The 21,248-nt window shown below is 45.9% G+C and overlaps 1 protein-coding gene across 3 annotated transcripts in view; it reads right to left on the bottom strand.

Annotated features, from left to right (window-relative positions):
- AXIN1 (axin 1) overlaps positions 1-20,776 on the bottom strand; it is a 72,152-nt gene extending 51,376 nt beyond the window's left edge. For 2 of the 3 annotated variants that reach the window (XM_084880484.1, XM_084880485.1), the window contains exons 1-2: positions 20,647-20,776; positions 15,636-16,591 (exon numbers count right to left, since the gene is read on the bottom strand). In XM_084880484.1, coding sequence (XP_084736610.1) covers positions 15,636-16,591; positions 20,647-20,730 — 1,040 coding nt within the window. In that variant the 5' untranslated portion in view covers positions 20,731-20,776. Of the gene's footprint in view, positions 1-15,635; positions 16,592-19,753; positions 19,873-20,646 lie in introns of those variants that run through there. The other variant, XM_084880486.1, reaches the window with a different exon arrangement.
- Positions 20,777-21,248: the final 472 nt, after the last annotated feature.

The following is a 21,248-nucleotide window of genomic DNA, read 5'->3' as shown; positions in this document are numbered from 1 at the left end:
GGCTCAATGGATAGAGCGTCGGCTTGGGAACTGAAGGGTCCCGGGTTCGATCCGGTCAAGGGCATGTACCTTGGTTGCAGGCACATCCCCAGTGCGGGGTGTGCAGGAGGCAGCTGATCGATGACTCTCTCTCATCGATGTTTCTAACTCTCTATCTCTCTCCATTCCTCTCTGTACAAAATCAATAAAATATATTTTTTTTAAAAAGAAAAAGAAAAAAGAAAAAAGAATCCAAAAATTTGAAGATAGTGTAAAAAGCCTCTGGAACAACTTCAAGCATACCAAGATCAGAATTATGGGGGTTTCAGAAGAAGAGAGAGAGCAAGATACTGAAAACCTATTTGAAGAAATAATGTCAGAAAACTTCTCCCACCTGGTGAAAGAAATAGACTTAAAAGCCCAGGAAGTTCACAGAATCCCAAACAAAAGGAATCCAAAGAGGACCACACCAAGACACATCATAATTAAAATTCCAAGAGCAAAAGACAAAGAGAGAATATAAAAGCAGCAAGAGAAAAACAGTTAATTACCTACAAGGGAGCACCCATACGATTGTCAGCTGATTTCTCAACAGAAACTATGCAGGCCAGACAGGAGTGGCAAGAAATAGTCAAAGTGATGATTAGCAAGAATCTACAACCAATAGTACTCTACCCAGCCAAGGTGACATTTAGGAGTTCATCACCATCAAACCAGTATTATACGAAATGCTGAAAGGTATTCTTTAAGAAGAGGAAGAAGAAAAAGGTAAAGATAAAAATTATGAACAACAAATACATATCTATCAACAAGTGAATCTAAAAATCAAGTGAATTATAAATCTGGTGTACAGAATAAACTGGTGAATATAATAGAATCAGGGGCATAGAAAGGGAGTGGACTGACAACTCTCAGGGGGAAAGGGGTGTGAAGGGTACAGGAAGAGACTGGACAAAAATCATACACCTATGGATAAGGACAGTGTGGGGAGGGGTAAGGGAAGACGGTGGGGTGGGAACCGGGTGGAGGGGAGCTATGGGGAGGGGGGAAAGAGGAACTGTAATAAAATGAACAGTAAAGACTTATTAAATTAAAAATAATGATGGTGATTTTTTAAAATAACATTATAGGACACAAAAATGGGTGAATAGAAGGCCCAGAAATGGGCAGAGGAGCCCCCTCCTGCTGGGGGCTAAGGATGGTGCTCACCAGCCATAGCTCACCTCTGCACTAAAACTGGAGGAGTTTGGTCCAAACAAAAGTTGAGTCCAGCTGCTAAAGAAGTTTCAACAGTTCAGAGAAGGCTGGTGGCCAAGGCTGTAATCCACACAGCAATGGGGATCCACTGTGAGAGGGAATGAGGAGGGGAGACGCTGAACCTCTTCATGCACAGAGGTCCTGTGTGTGGCCTCTTTGAAGACGATAGAACAGTGTGAAGGCCAGACTTGGTCTCAGAAAGGGAATAGAGAGTTTTACTGAGTTCAAACTCTCTATTCCCTTACCTCTCTATTCCATACCTCAGATCAAACACTTTTTGGAATAGGCTCTGAGAGGACCCTAAATGGCTCACAAAACCATGCATTTGTACTGAAATGTAAAAAAGGGGAAAAATAAAGCAGCACATTTCTTCTACACTCAGGTATGTAGCCTCATGCTGATCACGGATTGAAGAAGAATTATTAGACAGCCTTCTTTTCCCAACCAAACCACCACTCCTCAGCCAAATCCCACATTTCTAATAACTGCAGGGTAAACAAACTCAGGATTCCAGAAAAGATTAATGGAGCTTGTGTGTATGAATTAAAACCAAATCTCTATGATGCTGCCCAGTTGGTGTGGCTCAGTGGTTGAACATCATTCCATGCACCAAGAGGTCACTGGTTCGATTCTCGGTCAGGGCACATACCTGGGTTGCAGGCTCAATCCCCAGTAGAGCGCATGCAGCAGGCAGCTGATCGATGTTTCTAGCTCTCGCTCTCTCTCTTTCTCCCTTACTATCTCTAAAATAAAAACATATTTTTTAAAATCTCTGTGACTCTGACTGGCATATAAAAATGACAATGGGCTGGTCACCAGGCAGTTCCAAGAACCACACAAGCAATACCCACACGCCTGCACACTGTACCAAATACACCAAACCCACACTCTCCTGAAATAGCCAGGGGCAACATGGTCCATGCAAAGGACCTCAGTCAACATTTGCTTGTCTGCTCTCTGTAAGCACTTCCCTTTCATAAATCCAATAATACAAAGGCACAGGCAAAGGGGCCCCCTCTATTACAGAATTTTTCAGTCTGTTGGTTAACCACAGATACTTTCTGGACTTTGTTGAAACCTGTCAAAGATCATAGAGTTTTATATGACTAAAGCAAAGGGGAAAAAATATTTTTAGACTCTCCTGTAACTAGTTTAAAACTTTGCTTTAAAAAAAAATTTATAATGGCCAATCCTACTCCACTGACAGGTATATAAAATGCACAGTATGCCCAGGTTGTGGCTCAATCCCCAGAGGGGGGCATGCAGGAGGCAGCCGATCGATTACTCTCTCATCATTGATGTTTCTGTCTCTCCCTTCCCCTTCCTCTCTGAAATCAATAAAAATATATTTTTAAAAAATAAAATGCACACAGCATGTTGATGCTGCTATGACAGAATCCACTGTGCGCATATTTGTAGCATGGGGAGCTTGAGGTTGACTCCAGGTGCGGTGGGAAGTCCCAACAGGGCTGAACAAAGGGACGGTGTGATCAGACTTGCATTTATTTTATTTATTTATTTTCTAAATATTTTTATCAAATTTTTTGGGGGGTGGGAGAGGAAGGGAGAGGCATCAATGTGGAAAACATCAATCCACCACCTCCTGAAAGCCCCCTACTGGGGATCGAGCCCACAACCTGGCATGTGCCCCAACCAGGTCTCAAATCGGTTGACCTCTCAGTTCATGGGACAATGCTCAACCAACTAAGCAACACTGGCCCGAGCCAGACCTGCTTTTTTATTTCATTTTATTTTTAAATATATTTTATTGATTTTTACAGAGGAAGGGAGTGGGATAGAGTTAGAAACTTCGATCAGCTGCCTCCTACACATCCCCTATTGGGGATGTGCCTGCAACCAAGGTACATGCCCTTGACCAGAATCGAACCTGAGACTTTTCAATCTGCAGGCCAATGTCTATCCACTGAGCCAAACTGGTTAGGGCCAGACCTGCATTTTTAAAAGATCCTTTTGGGGGAGAAACCAAGATGGCAGCATAGGGTAGACACCTGAATGCAGCCTACCACAACAATTTTGAATTCAGAACTGGAAAACGGGGAAACATCGCCCTGAAGCATCGAATGGCTGGCTGAGAGGAGGCACTACCATCTGGGAAGGAGAGAGAGAAGGCACACTGAACCTCAGGAACTGTGAAGGTGCAGTGAACTGCACTTGCGAAAAGGTGGCCGCCCGATTTCACTGCTGGCTTGCTTGTGGAACGCGGAGAGGGCGGGCCGAGTTCACTACTGGCTTACTCCCTGCGCGCGGAGAGGGCGGACAGCTAATGTGCGGCTGGCTTTCTTGTTTGGGAGGAAAACAGAACCACCCTATTGCTCTGATAGGGCCCCAGACAGGGAGAGGTCAGACTGTCAGGCAGTGCGCAGAGATCTCTAGGAGGTGTGTAAAGCCAGCAGCCATTATTGCGGATTCAGAAACCAGACCCTCGTAGGGAGGGGCTGACCAAAGCTTGTCTGTACCACCCCGAGACTCTGCCCCATCCAAGCGGAGCACAGAAGCCCTTCCAGTGGCTAGCTTTCTCATTCACCGCGAATAGGACTCTTCTAGGACTCTCCTAGGGAGGGACAGACAGGAATCCAAAGCTTGTCTGCGCCTATACCAAAGAGTTGCATGCGCCTGCAACCAATCTTGCGGGATTCACCAAAGCTTGTCTGTGCCATTCCAAGACTTCACACCATCCAAGCAGAATACAGAAACCCTCCTAGCTGAGACACTTCTGATCCTCATAGCCAAATGGCTTGGAGATCAACGTTTCCCAGTGATACCAACAACAAGGCTTAACAACAATACCAACAGCAAGGTTTAACAACAAGACTCTCACACAGCCCACAAAGGGCTACACCAAGACTGTCCACCTCAGGTAACTGGGAGGCTGACCCACTGAACCATATAGGACACCTTAGCACACAAAGCCACCCTACCAACTCAGGGAAGCTGTGAAAATGCCGAGACAAGGAAACAGATCACAAACGAAAGAAATGGAGGACAACAAGCGGCTGGATATAGAGTTCAAAACCACAGTAATAAGGTTTTTCAAGAATTTCCTAGAAAAGGCCGATAAAATAAATGAGACCTATGAGGATATGAAAAGGGATCAACTAGAAATAAAGAATACATTGTCTAAAATAAAAAATATTATACAGAGTCCTAAAAACAGAATGGAAGATCACAAGAATCAAGTCAAAGATTTGGAACACAAAGAGCCAGAAGATACTCCTCCACAGAAGCAAGAAGATAAGAGAGTCCAGAAAGTTGAAGATAATGTAAGAAACCTCTGGGACAATTTCAAATGAATCAACATCAGAATTATGGGGGTCCCAGAAGAAGAAAGAGAGCAAGATACTGAAAGCATATTGGGGAAAATAGTGACAGAAAACTCCCCCCACCTGATGAAAGAAATAGACTTACAAGTCCAGGAAGCTCACAGAACCCCAAACAAAAGGAATCCAAAGAGGACCACACCAAGACACATCATAATTAAAATTCCAAGAGCAAAAGACAAAGAGAGAATATTAAAAGCAGCAAGAGAAAAGCAGGTAGTTATCTATAAAAGAGCACACATAGTACGATTGTCAGCTGATTTCTCAACAGAAACCATGCAGGCCAGACGGGAATGGCAAGAAATATTCAAGGTGATGAATAGCAAGAACCTACAGCCAAAAATACTCTACCCAACAAAGCTATCACTCAGAATCGAAGGCCATATAAAGAGCTTCACAAATAAAAAAAAGCTAAAGGAGTTCATCACTGCTAAAACAGAATTATATGAATTGCTGAAGAGGATTCTTTCGGAAGAGAAAGAAAATAAAGATAAAAATTATGAACAACAAATACGTAACTATCAACAAATGAATCTAAAAACCAAGGGAATTAAAAAAATCTGATGAACAATATTAACTGGTGAATATAATAGAATCTGAGGTATGGAAGGGGAGTGAACTGACGATTCTCGGGGAAAAAGGGAATGGGGGGTGTGGGAAGAGACTGAACATAAACTGTGCACCTATGGATGAGGACAATGGGGGGAGCAGAGGGTGGGGTGGGAACCTGGTGGAGGGGAGCAATGGAAGGGGGGGGGAAAAATGAGGAACATTTGTGCCGAAACCGGTCTGGCTCAGTGGTAGAGAGTCGGTCTGCGGACTGAGGGGCACCAGGTTCGATTCCGGTGGAGGGCATGTACCTTGGTTGCGGGCACATCTCCGGTGAGGGGTGTGCAGGAGGCAGCTGGTCGATGTTTCTCTCTCATCGACGTTTCTAGCTCTCTATCTCTCTCCCTTCCTCTCTGTAAAAAAGTCAATAAAATATATTTTTTTAAAAAATGAGGAACATTTGTAATAATATGAACAATAAAGATTTATTTAAAAAAATGAAATAAAATAGCCGAAGCCGGTTTGGCTCAGTGGTAGAGCGTCGGTCTGCGGACTGAAAGGGCCCGGGTTCGATTCCGGTCGGGGGCATGTACCTTGGTTGCGGGCACATCCCCGGTAGGGGGTGTGCAAGAGGCAGCTGGTCGATGTTTCTCTCTCATCAATGTTTCTAGCTCTCTATCTCTCTCCCTTCCTCTCTGTAAAAAATCAATAAAATATATTTTAAAAAATAAAATAAAATAAAATAAAATATCTGATGAACAATATTAACTGTTGAATATAATAGAATCAGAGGTATGGAAGGAGAGTGGACTGACGATTCTCAGGGAAAAGGGGAGTGGGGGGTGCAGGAAGAGACTGAACAAAATCTGTGCACCTATGGATGAGGACAATGGGGGGTGGGGAAAGGGCAGAGGGTGGAGTGGGAACCTGGTGGAGGGGAGCAATGGAGGGAGAAAAAATGAGGAACATTTGTAATAATATGAATAAAGATTTATTTAAAAATAATAATAAAAATAAAATAAATAAAAGTTCCTTTCGGTATTATGGGGAGAAGAGACCAAGGCCGAGACCCAGCCAAAAGGTGGTCGGTCCAGGAGATGGGAGCTAGAATGCACAGTGAGAAGCAGAGGAATTCAACACACCTTGGAGGGGAAACCAGGATGTGCTCTTGTACTGAACGTGAGGGTCACTAAAGCAGGAATCAGGTGATTTGGGTAGACTTGTTAGATGTTGATATCTGTCTTGGGAGGAAGAGTGATTACAAGAGGAACAGGTTTGGGGTGGGGAATTAACATATCTCATTTTAAGAAAATATGATTCCTAAAATCTGAATGTGTTATTCTCTACCCTATTTTTTAAATATATTTTTATTTATTTCAGAGAGGAAGGGAGACGGAGAGATAAAACATCAATGATGAGAGAGAATCATTGATCAGCTGCCTCCTGCACACCTCCTACTGGGGATCAAGCCCGAAACCTGGGAATGTGCCCTGACCAGGTACTGAACCGTGATTTCCTGGTTCAAAGGTTGATGCTAACCATTGAGCAACACAGGCTGAGCCTCTACCCTATTTTTGAAACCAACCTAGATGCTAATTTCACAACATTTAGCAGACCACTAAATTCAGATGATAATGATGATGAAGAAAAAGAACCACAGCAAGAGCTGAAATTTAATAAGCACCTGCTGTGTGCAGGCAGCAGCTGGTCTAAGCACCCTTCAGGTATTATCTTATGGAACCTCCATGGCAACCTCATTTGGCAGGTTCTTATTTCAACTTCCGCACTTTACAGATAAGTACAGAGAGGTTTAACTTCCCTTAAAGTACACAAACAGAATGCTGACCCTACAAGACACTGCAAACTAGAAAAGTCAAGTGAGGGGTCATTAAGTTAAACCACCAAGCTTAATGTTCTCCCCATCCAGCCAGCAAGGTGAGTAAGATTCCTAAACTCATCTGGAGAACCCTGCAACAGCATATTAAGCCTTGTCTAAAAACATTTCCAGTCACCTACTTTGGGATCATCTGTACAGTTAAAAGAATTCATCCAGTTAGACAAATCACACATCTGGAAGATGACAAAGGAAGAGCAGCAGGGCCATACATCCTCCCTAAGTTTGTGCCCCCGCTTAGAGTAATTACAAGCACAGCAATAGAAAAAAAAAAAAAAAGGGGGGGGGGTGTTTTAATAGGGAGAGCTAGAATTAAATGAGCTACCTTGCATCATAAATGGCCTAAAAATTCAACAGTGAAGCCGAAACCGTTTGGCTCAGTGGTAGAGCATCGGTCTGCAGACTAAAAGGTCCCAGGTTGGATTCCGGTCAAGGGCATGTACCTTGGTTGCGGGCACATCCCCGGTAGGGGGTGTTCAAGAGGCAGCTGGTCAATGTTTCTCTCTCATCGACGTTTCTAGCTCTCTCTCTCTCTCCCTTCCTCTCTGTAAAAAGTCAATAAAATATATTTTTAAAAATAATAAATAAATAAAAATTCAACAGTGAAGAGAACATGCTAAAGCGCTAATTTAACAGGCTCACTATGAACAAGACAAGTGTGTCCTGAGACACCCATAACCTGTGGCCCACCATACCTCAAGCACAGCAGACACACACTCTGCCCTGCTGATGTGGAGCCCTCTGCAGCTAGGCACCCTTCAGCAGAGCCACTGACCAGATTCTACCCCACTCCACTCGAACTCAAATCAGAAACCCTAATCAATCTTACTTTTCTGCCTTTCGTATTATATTGTATACCTTTTGGGTGCTTCCTCTTTTTATATTTCTTCTCTTGACTCTTGAAGGCGTTATCAGAAATATAGTCAATAAACCAAAAGACAGGTCAAACTCTGAGGTGACCTTGGAGAACAAGAGCTGGTTGCCCACCCTTTAAAGGACCCACAAGTCGCCAAGTTGCTTCTGCTGTGAAGAGTAACCATAGTCCACTCTCTGGCCACAGCCCAGATAACCAGCCCTGACCAGGAATGCCTCACAGGAAGATGCAAGAACATATCCACTGAGACCCTGTCCTCAGGAAACTTCTCAGCCAATGAGGAAGGTAAGGGCAGTCAGTAGAAATGGAAAGTGTCCTGGCCAGATAGCTATCATTGGTTCGAGCATCACCCTGATACCCTAGGATTTCAGATTCAATCCCCAGTCAGGGCACATAGAGGAATCAGCCAATAAATGCATAAATAAGTGGAATAACAAATCAACTGACAGAGGCCTAACTAAGTAAAAGACTCATTTAACCTTTCTCTCCTACTCCCTTCCTCTCTCCCTAAAATCAATCAATAAATAAAAATTAGAAATGGAAAGCATTTGCTGATTATCAAAACCAGTGGCGCCGAAGCCGTTTTGGTTCAGTAGATAGAGCATTGGCCTGCGGATTGAAGGGTCCCAGGTTCAATTCCAGTCAGGGGCATGTGCCTTGGTTGCAGGCACATCCCGGTGGAGGGGGGGGGGGGGGGGTGTGTGTGCAGGTTGCATCTGATTGATGATTCTCTCTCATCGATGTTTCGAATTATCTATCTCTCTCTTGCTCTCTGTAAAAAATCAATAAAATATATATTTTTTAAAAACCAGTGGCAATCACTAAGTGTGGGTGTTTGAAGCTGAAGAAGATGGCCTGGTGTCAAGCCTGACCAGGACCAGCCCTCCCATGATCAGGCCCTAAAAGGAACCTGGCAGGCCAGGCCAAGCTTTGAGAAGGAGTAAACCCTGAGCCAGTATCTTACAGACCCTCGGCCTTAATGACAAACAAGTGAGTATCTAGCTAAAACGCCTGCATCATCAGAGGACCCTATGCCAATCACACCAATTAAAATGGTGGGCATGAACCAACCAAAATTAGGTTAAAAGTTCCACTGATAATGGACAATAACAGCCGAGACCGGTTTGGCTCAGTGGATAGAGTGTAGGCCTGCAGACTGAAAGGTCCCGGGTTTGATTTTGGTCAAGGGCATGTACCTTGGTTGCGGGCACATCCCCAGTGGGGGGGGTGCAGGAGGCAGCTGGTAGATGTTTCTCTCTCATCAATGTTTCTAACTATCTCTCTCTCTTCCTCTCTGTAAAAAATCAATAAAATATATTTTTTTAAAAAGGGGCAATAACAACTGCCAAAATCTGCCGCACACAGAACAAGAAAACAAGTAGTGAATTTGTAATTCCTTAGCCCAGTGGTTGGCAAACTGCACGGGAGCCACGGTTTGCCACTCTGTTGACTAATAAGTTTGCTGACCACTGTCATATGCTACCCTTTACCTCTTTGCACACAATATGCCACAATTGCCTAATCCTCACCGCTTTCAACTACACAGTAACATTTAGTTTACCACTGGTCGGCGAACTCATTAGTCAACAGAGCAGCAAACCTCGGCTTGCGAGCCACAGTTTGCCGACCACTGCCTTAGCCCATAGGCTGAAATGATCCCAGGTGAGTAAGATAAATGCAGAAAATGGTCAGGAGCATCACTGTTTTCTCAATTTTGACAGAGATTTAACTAAGTAAAAGACTCATTTAACCTTTCTTAAGTCGGCTATAAAAGAAACAACCACATGTGCATACGTAAAGCCAAATGAGGAACCACGGTTGGCCTCCTATCAGGGACTGGAAAGCACTATGTCTAGTACAGGAAGACAGAACACCATCAGCCAGTACAATCGGAGCAGCCCTTTGGTAAATTCTAGGTTCAGGAGTCCCTCGAAGTCATCCTATCTTAGAGATGGCCAGCTGGACATGAAACAACTCCATACAGAATCAACACTTAGCGAGGCACCTGTCATCAGTGGGAAATGCATTTCCTACCAACAAGACTGTTCTTTGTAGTGGGCCCTCACAAGCTGCCTATTCAGCACACACTACCTTTCCCTCTTCCCCACAAAACACATCTTCCTTTGGAAGACCACTCTCCCCTGTTGAGAAGAGGCATGCTATCTGGATGGGGCACCCCACTTAACTTCCAAGGTGGCCTTACTTGGTTGTGTAAGCTCAACAGCACAGAATCAGGCCCTTGTATGATTATGCTGGGCAGGACACAGCAGCACACAGCATCCCTAATCACTCAGAACAAACTGAGTACCTCCTTCAATGACTTTGGGAAGCATCTATCTATATAATCTATATACTAGAGAAATATGCAAATTAACCAGGATGCTGTAATGTCATGACTGGACAGCAGGGACCTGAGACTGCTTGGTGCCTGGCCTGGGCAAGGGACCTCAGGCTGCACCCTTCACCCTGTGGGGCTTGACAGGGGCCCTCAGGCTGTGGCCTCTGCCCAGCAGGGCTTGACGGGAACCTCAAGCCATGCCCCTAGCCTGGCAGGGCTTAACAGAGGACCTCAGGCCATGGCCCCTCACCTGGCAGGGCTTGACAAGGGTGGGGCCAGCTGGGTCTGGTTCTCACCCAATGGGGGTGGGGATGGCTGGGTCTGGTTCTCCTGCATTTATTTTGTGTGTACATGTGTGTTTTTTAATATATTTTATTGATTTTTTACAAGAGGATAGAGTCAGAAACATGCATGAGAGAGAAACATCTATCAGCCGCCTCCTGCACACTCCCCAATGGGCATGCACCTGCAACCAAGGTACGTGCCCCTGACTGGAATCGAACCCGGGACCCCCGAGTCTGAAGGCCGACCCTCTATCCACTGAGCCAAACCGGTCAGGGCTCTCCTGTGTTTTGGAAGTGCATGTGGATGGTGGGTAGAGACTTGGCTCTAGGTCCCGAGGTGTGCCCCAGACTCTGACAGGAGGGAGATTTTCATATACATTTTACTAATTTTCTTTCATCTCTGACACTTCTATTATAAAGAAAGGGCAAATAGCAATATTAAAAGATTTCCTCTAATTCCCTTTTAATGTGCATGAATTTCGTGCACCGGGCCACTAGTTTGTTTATAAAACACTAGAGGCCCAATGCAAGAAATTCCTGCAAGGGCCTTGCCCTCCCCCTGCCGCAGCAGCTTTGTCCGGAAGGATGTCTAGTTGGACGTCCTATCTAATTAGCATATTACCCTTTTATTTTTATAAAAGGGAGCCCATTGGGCAGCCACCTCCAACACAAAGTAGCCAACCTGAAAACAGGCTACTGAAAGTGGTCACAGGAAGGCAGAGGCAAAAAAGTATTAATAAACCCCAGCTGGTGTGGATGGTTGAGCATCAACCCATGAACCAAGAGGTCACTGGTTTGATTTCCCAGTCAGACATGCCCAGGTTGCAGGCTCAATCACCAGTAGGGGATATGCAGGAGGCAGCCAATAGATGATGGTTCTCTCTCATTGATGTTTCTATCTCTTCATCCCATTCTAAAAATAAATTTTAAAAAGTATTAAAAAGAAAAGAAACCAGGCCCTAACTAGTTTGGCTCAGTGGATAAAGCATCAGCTAACTCTCTAGCCCTCTCCTTTCATCTCTATAAAAATAAAAAAAAATCAATAAAATATACTTTTTTAAAAAAGAAAAACTAAACCTGTTCCATCATGCAATCAAGCAATTGTGCTCCTTTTGGGTATGTACCCAAAGGAGGTGAAAGTTAGAAACATTGACAAGAGAGAAATATCAATCTTCTGCCTCCTGCACACCCCTACTGGGGATGTGCCGACAACCAAGGTACATGCCCTTGACCGGAATCGAACCTGGGGCCCTTGAGTCCATAGGCCAACACTCTATCCATTGAGCCAAACCGGTTTTGGCGAAAAAAGCCAGTTTTAAAAGGCTATACACTATATGATTCTAACTATATAACATTCTGGAAGAGGCAAAACTATAGAGACAATAAAAAGATCAGTGGTTGCCAGGAGTTAGGAGGGAGGAAAATAGGTGGAGAACAGAGGATTTTTAGGGCAGTGAACATACTCTATATGATATCATAATGGTAGGTACATGTCATTATACATTTGTCCAAATCCATAGACTGTACACCACCAACAGTGAACTCTAATGAGCACTATGAACTGTGGATGATTATGATGTGTCCATATATGTTCATTAGCTGCAATTAATATACTTCTGGTGGGAGTTGTTGACAATAGGAGAAGCTGTGCATCTGTTGGGCTAAGGATATATGGAAAGCCTTTGTACCTTCATCTCAATTTTGCTGGAAATCTAAAATTGCTCTAAAAAAATGAAGTTCTAAAAAGAAAAATGGCTGGAATACAGATCAAACCATTCCTGAAGTTGGCCTTGCCTCTAGATTTTTCATTTTTCATCTGAGACAGCCAATCCCCTTCACTGTTTAAGTCAGAGTGGATTGGAGTTTCTGTGACTTCCAACTAGTGCACCCTAACTGCACATCCCACAGAACAAATGAAATGTGAACTCCATCCTGTCAGTGCTCATAAATGATTACCCAACATCAGAGATTCTCCACGAACAAAAGCACCATAGGCAACTTCAAATGGGAAAATATTCCATTGTAGACAGGACTCCAGGCTCCCTCACCACCAGCAGCTCAGGACAGGCATGTTAAAAACAAAGTGTGCCACAGTCCTTATAGCTGAAGTAGAGGCTCGGTGCATGAAAATCCATGCACTGGAGGGGGGGATCCCTCAGCCCAGCATGCCTCTTCTCACAGTCCAGGAGCCTCAGGGGTGGGAGGTGACCCAGTGATCAGGGGAAGGCTATGCTCCCAACACACCTCTGCTGCTGCCACTGCCAGCAACACAAGCCTTGGCTGGCCCTGGTTACCTGAGCCTCGGGTGGCCCTTGGTGGCTGGGCAGCCCCCATCTGAGGCTTGCCTGCACCTCAGGCCAGCCCTGGGCGGCTGGGGGGCTGAGAGGACTGGGGGACTCCAGAGGCAGGCACATGCAACGACCTTGCTGCGGAACTGCCGCCGTGGTGGGACTGAGGGGACTGGGCTATGCCGCCATCTTTGAGGGCAGGCAGTCAATTAGCATATTCCCTCCTTATTGGCTGTGGGCGCTGCCATCTTTGAAGGCAGAGCAGTGAATTGGCATATTCCCTCCTGGTTGGCTATGAGAGCTGCCATCTTTTGTGACAGCTTGAGGGTCAATTAGCATATTCCCTCTTTATTAGATAAGATACTATCAGATGGGCAGAGTCAACACATTCTATTAATCTGATAGCAAGGACTCGTTATAACAAGTAGAACCAAAGAAAGAGCAAAGTTGTTTAAGAACCAAAAAAATGTACAGACTGGGGATGGTTGGAGGAGGAGTAGCCCTCAGGAATATTTTGTTAGAAATCAGAATTAAGCTCCATTTTTTTCCCCCTGAATCCCAGGCCTCAAATTTAACCCCATCTTAAAATTGTTCTAATCAAATATGAAAACTTTTAGGTGAAGTTTTTAAAACTTTGTCAGTTATTAGCCTAAACAGGATTTTATGACATACTCTAGTCTAAAAAGCTTGCTAAAAAGCTTTGTTCCCTGGCATATGTCAACAGTTTTGGTTCAAATAAACACCTATAAAAATTCCAAATAGCCCTAACTGGTTTGGCTCAGTGAATAGAGCAGGGGTCTTCAAACTACGGCCCGCGGGCCACATGCGGCCCGCAGAGGAGTCTGATCCGGCCCACCAGGTTTTTTGGGCAGTGAGCGCAGCCGAGGTGTTACAGTAGGAATTAGTAGTTCATATAGTCCGGCCCTCCAGCTCTCTGAGGGACCGTGATCTGGCCCCCACTTTAAAAAGTTTGAGGACCCCTGGAATAGAGCATTAGCCTGGGGACTGTAGAGTTCCAGGTTTGATTCCAGTCAAGTGCATGTACCTTGGTTGCAGGCACATCCCCAGTAGGGGGTGTGCAGGAGGCAGCTGATCAATGTTTCTAACTCTCTATCCCTCTCCCTTACTCTCTGTAAAAAAATCAATAAAATATATATTTTTTTTTAAATTCCAAATAAAAAAATAAAAACCTTGCTAAACCAACAGCGTTTAGCTAAAAAGAGTAGCAAAAAGGCATACAAAAATTATCTCAAAGTTTGGCTCAGTAGATAGAGCGCCAGCCTGTGGACCAAGGGATCCTTGGGTTCGATTCTAGTTGTAGGCTCATCCGGCCTGGACCCTGGTCGGGGCTCTTACAGGAGGAACCAATCAATGTATTTCTCTCACGTCAGTGTTTCTCTCTCTTTCCCTCTCTCTTCTTCTCTCCCTAAAAATCAATGAAAAAATATCCTTGGGTGAGGAGCAACAACAAAAAAAGAGCATATCCTGAATCACATCGCTTGAAGGATAGTTAAACCTCAAAAATGTTTGATCCTGTGTTTATTAGCAAGTATCAATTTCTCTGTCACAGTAAGTCTGAATAAATGATCCAAGTTTTTAAAACTCCATGACAGAATTCCAGCACCTGGGGATGTATTTTCAGAATCTTGATGAAATCAGCCGGGTCACGCCAATTCCAGGCTTTCGAAGTTTCACCTGCAGTAAGTAGTCTCTAGACCAGCTATGGGAAATGAGTGGAAAACAAAAGAGCCCTGCTAATATTTGCTAACATCAGCAATAGGCTCCAACTATGCCCAAATATACCTCTAGTAACCACAAAAGGGATTACCAAGAAGAGAATGAAGAAACAAGTTTTCTAAGTTGTAACAACTTCTTGATAGCACCACTTCATACCTCCAAAGTTGCATATGTGCCTAACATGCAAAGAATGCCTCCAGGCTGCTGGGCACTGACCACACACACACTCACACACACACACTCACACACAAAAGCACTAATACATTTTGCTGGCAAGGAAAGTCCAATTCTAGAAAAGCAACCACAAAAGTTCCCGAAGTGCTCAGACAACCTGTTGCTTGACAGCCTCCTCGCCACCATTTCCCAGCCTCTAGGAAGAATCAGACCATTATAAAATACAATGATCCAGAATTCTCTAAGTATTGATGCATCTAAATGTCTACACCTCCCTTTATTAAGCCAGAAGGACTACCCCTACCAGGTAAATCTACCTTCTATGCAAGAGGATACAAATTTTACTGCTAACAAGGTGTAAATGTCACGACTTCAAAGAATTCTTATGTTCCAAATGACTTAGAAAGCTATATATTTAGTCTGTCTTTTTTTTTCTTTATTTTATTTTTCCATCATACTTTAGTCATTATTTTTGCTGCTGTTGTTAATCCTCACATGAGGATATTTTTTCTGTTGATTTTTAGAAGAATTGGGGGGAACAGAGAGAAACATCAATGTGAAAGAGACACATTGGTTGGTTGCCTCCCATATGCACCCTGACTGGGGCTGAGGATCAAACTTGCAACAGGGCATGCACATGCCTTTAACCAGGAATCGAATCTGTGACCCTTTGGTGATGGGGTCAACACACTAACCACTGAGCAACACAGGCCAAGGCTAGTCTGTTCTCAAAATATCCTCAACATAAAAATACTAAAAACATCTAATGACAAATGTGAAGATATCAGGACTAAGAGCTAAAACCACAATGTACCCACGGCAACAGGAGTATACCCACTTGGGGTTGAAAGACAACACCATTCCTTACCAGCACCTTTTCTTGCCAGTTCTCCATCTGGGAGGTGAGCTTGTGTTTGACTCACCTGAATTCTCTGCCTTCGCTGTACCGTCTACTTGAGGAGGCCCGAGGGGCAGCTGTTTCCTGGAGCAGCTTCTGTGTCACCCTGCCGGCGGGAGCAGGGTCTCTGCCATCATCTTCATCTACGTCTTGGTCACATTTCCATTCCTCGTCTTCGTTCAAAGTGGGCAGATATCCAGATATGCCCTTCCCTGTCCCTGACCCAGAGCTCTGGTCACTACAGAGCTTTGGGCTCTCTGAACCTGTCCTCGTGTATTCCAAATAAATATCAGACTTGAGGAATGAGGGGTAAGTATTCTCCTCCATGGTAGATTGGATTTCAGTCTGGGCCTGGTCAAACATGGCAGGATCAATCAGCTGCTTCATAATGCAGTCCTTTATGAAACTCTTGGTGGCCGGCTTAGTTTGCCTGGATACGATGCCATTGTTATCAAGGATGTATTTTCGGTAAATAGCTTTGGCCAGCTTCAGTCTCTTCTCCTCATTCGAGTCACAGGGCTCCAGTTTCCTGAAGCCGCTGCAGGCAAACCAAAAGTCCAGCAGGTCAGCACAGTCCTCCTGCTTCAGGAAAGTCCTAAACAGGTTTATCCCATCTTGATCGTCTAGTAAGGAGTGCAATGACTCGGCCCACTTCAAGTACGGTGGGGTGGGTGAGGCACTGCCCTCAGGCTCATACCCCAGGTCCAGATCTGAGCGTCTTGGAGTGGCTGTTGAAGTCTCGCCTTTAATACCAACACCTTTCCCAGAGCAGAAGCTGTGACTGACGGGCCTGGGGTCTGTGGACACCAGTTCACCCTCCTCACCAGGCACTGGAGGTCTGGGGGCATCTTCGGTGAAACTTGCGAGGTCCAAGGGGAAACCCTGCTCTTGAATATTCATTTTGAGACTCTGCGTCAATGAACAATGAGCGCTGCACCCTAATACATCAGTACTTATAGCTCCAAAGTGAATCAATCTGTCCTGTTGAAACCATTAAGAGGACAAGGATTAGGAAAGGTGGGTCCATGGAAACATGACCATAGAGGTTTTCTCAAGACAAGACTTGCAATGATGCCCTCCCACTCGAACTCAAAGCCAGAAATTCCATTTAAATTTGCAACCTTTCATCATAAGGTTTTGCTTATTAAAACAATTTATGGAAACTTTTACAACAACAAGAATGCCTCTGTGTTAAGAAATAGAGAGCACCACACCCTTCAAGTGTCGTCTGTGAAAACATCACGGAGACCAGAAGCCTGGGGACCTCCCATCTTGGCCACAGAGCTGAGTGGCCAGTTCTCTGCAAGCTTCAGGAAGGCAGGAGGACTGGAGGGAAAAAGGTGCTTCTAGTCCTCCTAGCTGTACAAACTTGGGTGAAAGATGATCTCTCACATGTGAACTAAAGATGACCACCCTACCTGCCCCATGGGTCACTGTGAGACTCAGATACAGAAAGGATGGCACATCACACACCATTAGGTGGGCAGTTGTGTCTGCACCCAACATTCTCTAGGCCCTCAGCCACTGTGCATTCTGCCCACTCCATCACTTCATACTTAGTATGCCTCACATGTGCAAACATACAATGAGTTGTTCCTCTAACTCTCAATACCTGCCTATAAGAGCAGTTAATTATGGGTCACCTTCAGCATCTTCAAGTGAGCGAGCAAAGGACACCACCCACATTCACACACACGCACGACTTCTCAAGTCACCCATGCGGACAATCTTAAAAATGCTCCCATCAGAAAGCTGCACTGCACCTTTAAAACCTTGCTTATAATGAGAGTATCCTACTGAGGGACAGAAAAGGTATGGAAAAAATGAAATCCAATACAATTATAACTTTTAGGGAAGGAAGCGTAACAACTCACATGATTTAACTTTTTAAACTAAACACCAAACCACTCACTTTTTTAGAAGTCAGGGAACCATGAGGGTTTTTGTTGCTGCTGCTACAAGTCTGCCTGAGGTTTGAGGGAAGACTGCCCTGGATCAGCACCCTGCCATGGTCTTTGGTCCTCCCTGACACATCCTTGTGGGGGATCACAAGCTTGTGCCATGCCTCACAACCTGGCCAAGGGGGTGACTGCCAGGATGTAAATGGCCTGCCTAGAGGTGGATGGAGAGAAGCATGTCAGGTCCAAAATGCCTGGAGCACTGAAAAAGCCAGAAGCAGCAAAATAAAACCCTAAAATCTGGTACCAGCACAAAGGGTAGCTCTCTCTGCCGTCACTCCACTCTGGGCCCTGGCCTACATGTAATCCTCCCCCAACACCTGCATTCCCACACTGCACACACTTCACCCGCCAATCGCTGCTAACGGCTAGAATAAAAAGCATCCAGAGATGGAGGTCACAATTATGTGCACCAAATGACATTTCTGCAGCTAATGACTTTTTATGAAAATGAATGGGTAGGCTTAATTTCAGCCTCAGCAGAAACAGCCTGTTCTTAAGGTCAAGACCGATGTGCTGTGGCACCCTGCTGTTCATGGAGCACTTGAACACAGAATGAATACCTGTATGTCTCAGCTCCACACCAGATTGTGGATGTCTAATGTCGTCTTGTCCAGGACACCATTTCAGGGGAGAGGGCCTGAACCCAGCCCCTGAGCTAGAGATACTCTGTAGTTCACTGGCATTAAGAGAGAACCAAGTCACTGTGTTAGAATGGGAAGCTACTTATGAATCTGTCACTTTCTCTTAAGGTGCTATGACTTCTATGTAAATGATCTGTAGCAACCTAATTTAAACATTTTCTGCAGGACTCACAGCACCTAACACAGGGTCTGGCGACTAATGCATACCAATAAATAATTAATTCATTGACATAAAGGGAAATGACACTTGCAACAGATGCCAAATGTTACCTCTTCACAGATGCTGAACTACTATATTATAGAAACAGCAGTAAATTCAAGATTTAGCCCTTTATTACCAGTCTATCTTAAAAGACTGACATTTTAATTCACATGTGAACAAGTTTCCCTCATCATTTTACACTATTTTTCATTGCCCAAAAGAAACATTTCTTATAATTCACATCTATTTTAGCTATCAACTGACAGAAGACCTTTGGTGTTTCTGGAAGCACATGAACATTTCCCCAAATAACTGATGTTGTCAAACTGTGCTCCAATTCCTACAACCTCCAGGTTTCCACAGAGAAGCACACCAAGTATTTGGTGCGCACACGTGTACATACCACACATAAAGCAGTTACATTAATTCAAGTTAGAGTACATCCCCACAAGCACTGAATCTGACCAACAGCACATAACCACCATCAATAAAGGGATTCCATGAAAGGAATCTACAATTCTAATACCACATTTAAAGTCTACTTTGGTCACTGCCAAGATGACATACCCCCCTGGGTACCATAGCAGCCAGCTCAATGCTATTGATGTGTATATATTTATTTACTTGGCTCAAATATAATTTTTGATCGTCTTGTTTATTTATATGGAGTGTGGAAGTCCTACAACATGACTGACATTTTCCCAACCGTCCATTAATTAAACTCTTGAAAGATTAAGGGCTACCGTTTTACATGTAATCCATTCCCCCACACACACACCTAAATTTTAAATAACCAATGTAACCCAAAAAAAAGTCCACCTAGCTTTTCTGAAATTAAAAATCCAAGAAACACCAACACCTGATAAGAAACACTGTTCTGTATATGCTTCCCCATCCTTATTCCTGAACGTAAGTTCTTAAAAATGAACCCCCAGCCCTAGCTGGTTTGCTCAGTGGATAGAGCATTGGCCTGCAGCCTGAAGGGTCCCAGGTTCGATTCTGATTTCAGGTTTGATTCCCAGTAGAATGAGTGCAGGAGGAAGCCAATCAATGATTCTCTCTCATTACTGATGTTTCTCTCTCTCTCTCTTCCTCTCTGAAATCAATAAAAATATATATATATTTTTTAAAGTGAACCCCTGATACTGTTATCTTGGAAGGTCAGATTTTAGACTGTGTGTGTTCTCTAAAACAGGCCCTGTGGGACCAAGGATGCTTAAGACTCTTCCTGAAGACGCAGAGAACATAAGTGGGAGCAAATAAGAGGCTGAGATGCATAATTAAGAACTCTATAAATCTGAGAGGTGAACTGAGAAAAATCCCAAGAGAATTGATTTACCTTTCTCTACTGTCCTTAGTGCCGAACTAAGTTTCACTGCCCTGGCTGTCCTGCTCTGGTTTCATGGAAGATGCATTCCAAAATATGATGTGAAGGTAGAATCTAAGACTCTCAAGACAGAGTTTGGGTGCATCAACCTGAAAGAGTACAGCCACTCAGAGAAGCAAACCAGCAGTCTGGACTCTGCCTAAGGCACCTCTGCCTCAGAGGGACTGCTCTCCTTGGGTTTCACACTCACTCATTCCTACCGTTTGCTGGAGTTAGGAAAAAGAGACTTTACTTCTGTCCAGCCTCTCTCCAGAGTCCCTGCACACAAAGTCTCACCCCAGCAGTTTCTCTGCACGCTACCCCCACCCTGAAACATGCCTAAACCCACAGACCACAACACGCACCTGGCATCATCCAATCAAACACATCAGCTGCAGACCCAGGCTCCTCCAGGAGGAATCCCCACCTCTTCTCGGAATCTTGGGTCTTCCTTACACCCTTCCACTCACCTAGAGCAGGAGTCTGCCCTTCCTGAACCAAACCCAGCACTCTTCCCCCCCGGGGTTATCGTCCCTGGTCTTCTCTACCCCCTGCTGGCACCCCCTTTCTGACACACCTGCCCTCCCGGCCTTAGACACACACACCTTCCTCGAACATCACCGCAGTCCGCACACCCTCCGTGCACAGCCTGAGCACTCCAGCACGCCTCCCCGCACACACTCCCGGCCCGCACAGCCTCCCCTCACACGCTCTCGACCCGCAAAGCCTCCCCGCACTTGCTCGGGGCCCGCACCCGACGAGCCCCTCTTCCGGGTCCCGCGCCCGGCCTGGCCTGCGCGGCCTACAAAAGGCGGCCGCACTGGCCCGCGCCCCTCAGGAATGCGCGACCTACCCACTCTACTCACCCGCGCGCGGCAGCGGCGGCGGCGGCGGGGCCCCGGGCCCGGCTCCCGAGGCGGCGCGGCTCGGCGCGGCGCGGCGCGGCCCATGCGCTCAGCGGCGGCGCGGCGGGCGGGACGGGGCGGGGGCGCGGCCCGGGGCGGCCCCCATCGCGGCGGCGGCGGCGGCGGCGCGGCGGCCCCGAGGCGGGCGCAGGCAGGCCGCGGCGGAGCCGCCGACGCCGGCCGCCCACTCTCGCCGGCTTGCTCCGCGAGGACACGAGTCCGGCCCGACTCCGGCCGGTCCTGCGGCGGCGGCAGCGATCGTTCCCCCGAGCGGGGAGCCCAAGCCCAGAGTGCCGAAGCCCAGGCCCGAGCGCCCCCGCCGGCGCCGCCCGGAAGTGCGGGGGCGGGGCCGGGCTAGGGGCGGGGCCCGAGATTAGGAAAGGCCGGGAGCGTGGGGGCGGGAACCGGAGCGTGAAGCGGGGCGGAGAGCGTGGGGTGGAACCGAGAGCATGGGGGCGGGATGGAGGCCTGGGGGTGGATCGAGAACGTGGGGGCGAGGCCAAAAACGTGGGGGCGGAGCCAAGAGTGAGAACTGGGCCGAGAGCGCGGGACGGGGGGAGATT

This window comes from Pipistrellus hanaki (assembly GCF_964339955.1).
Source record: "Pipistrellus hanaki genome assembly, chromosome: 4".
In the NCBI taxonomy this organism is placed as follows: Eukaryota; Metazoa; Chordata; class Mammalia; order Chiroptera; family Vespertilionidae; genus Pipistrellus; species Pipistrellus hanaki.
The sequence above is the reverse complement of the archived record's forward strand: the minus strand, read 5'-3'. Positions and strand labels throughout refer to the sequence as shown.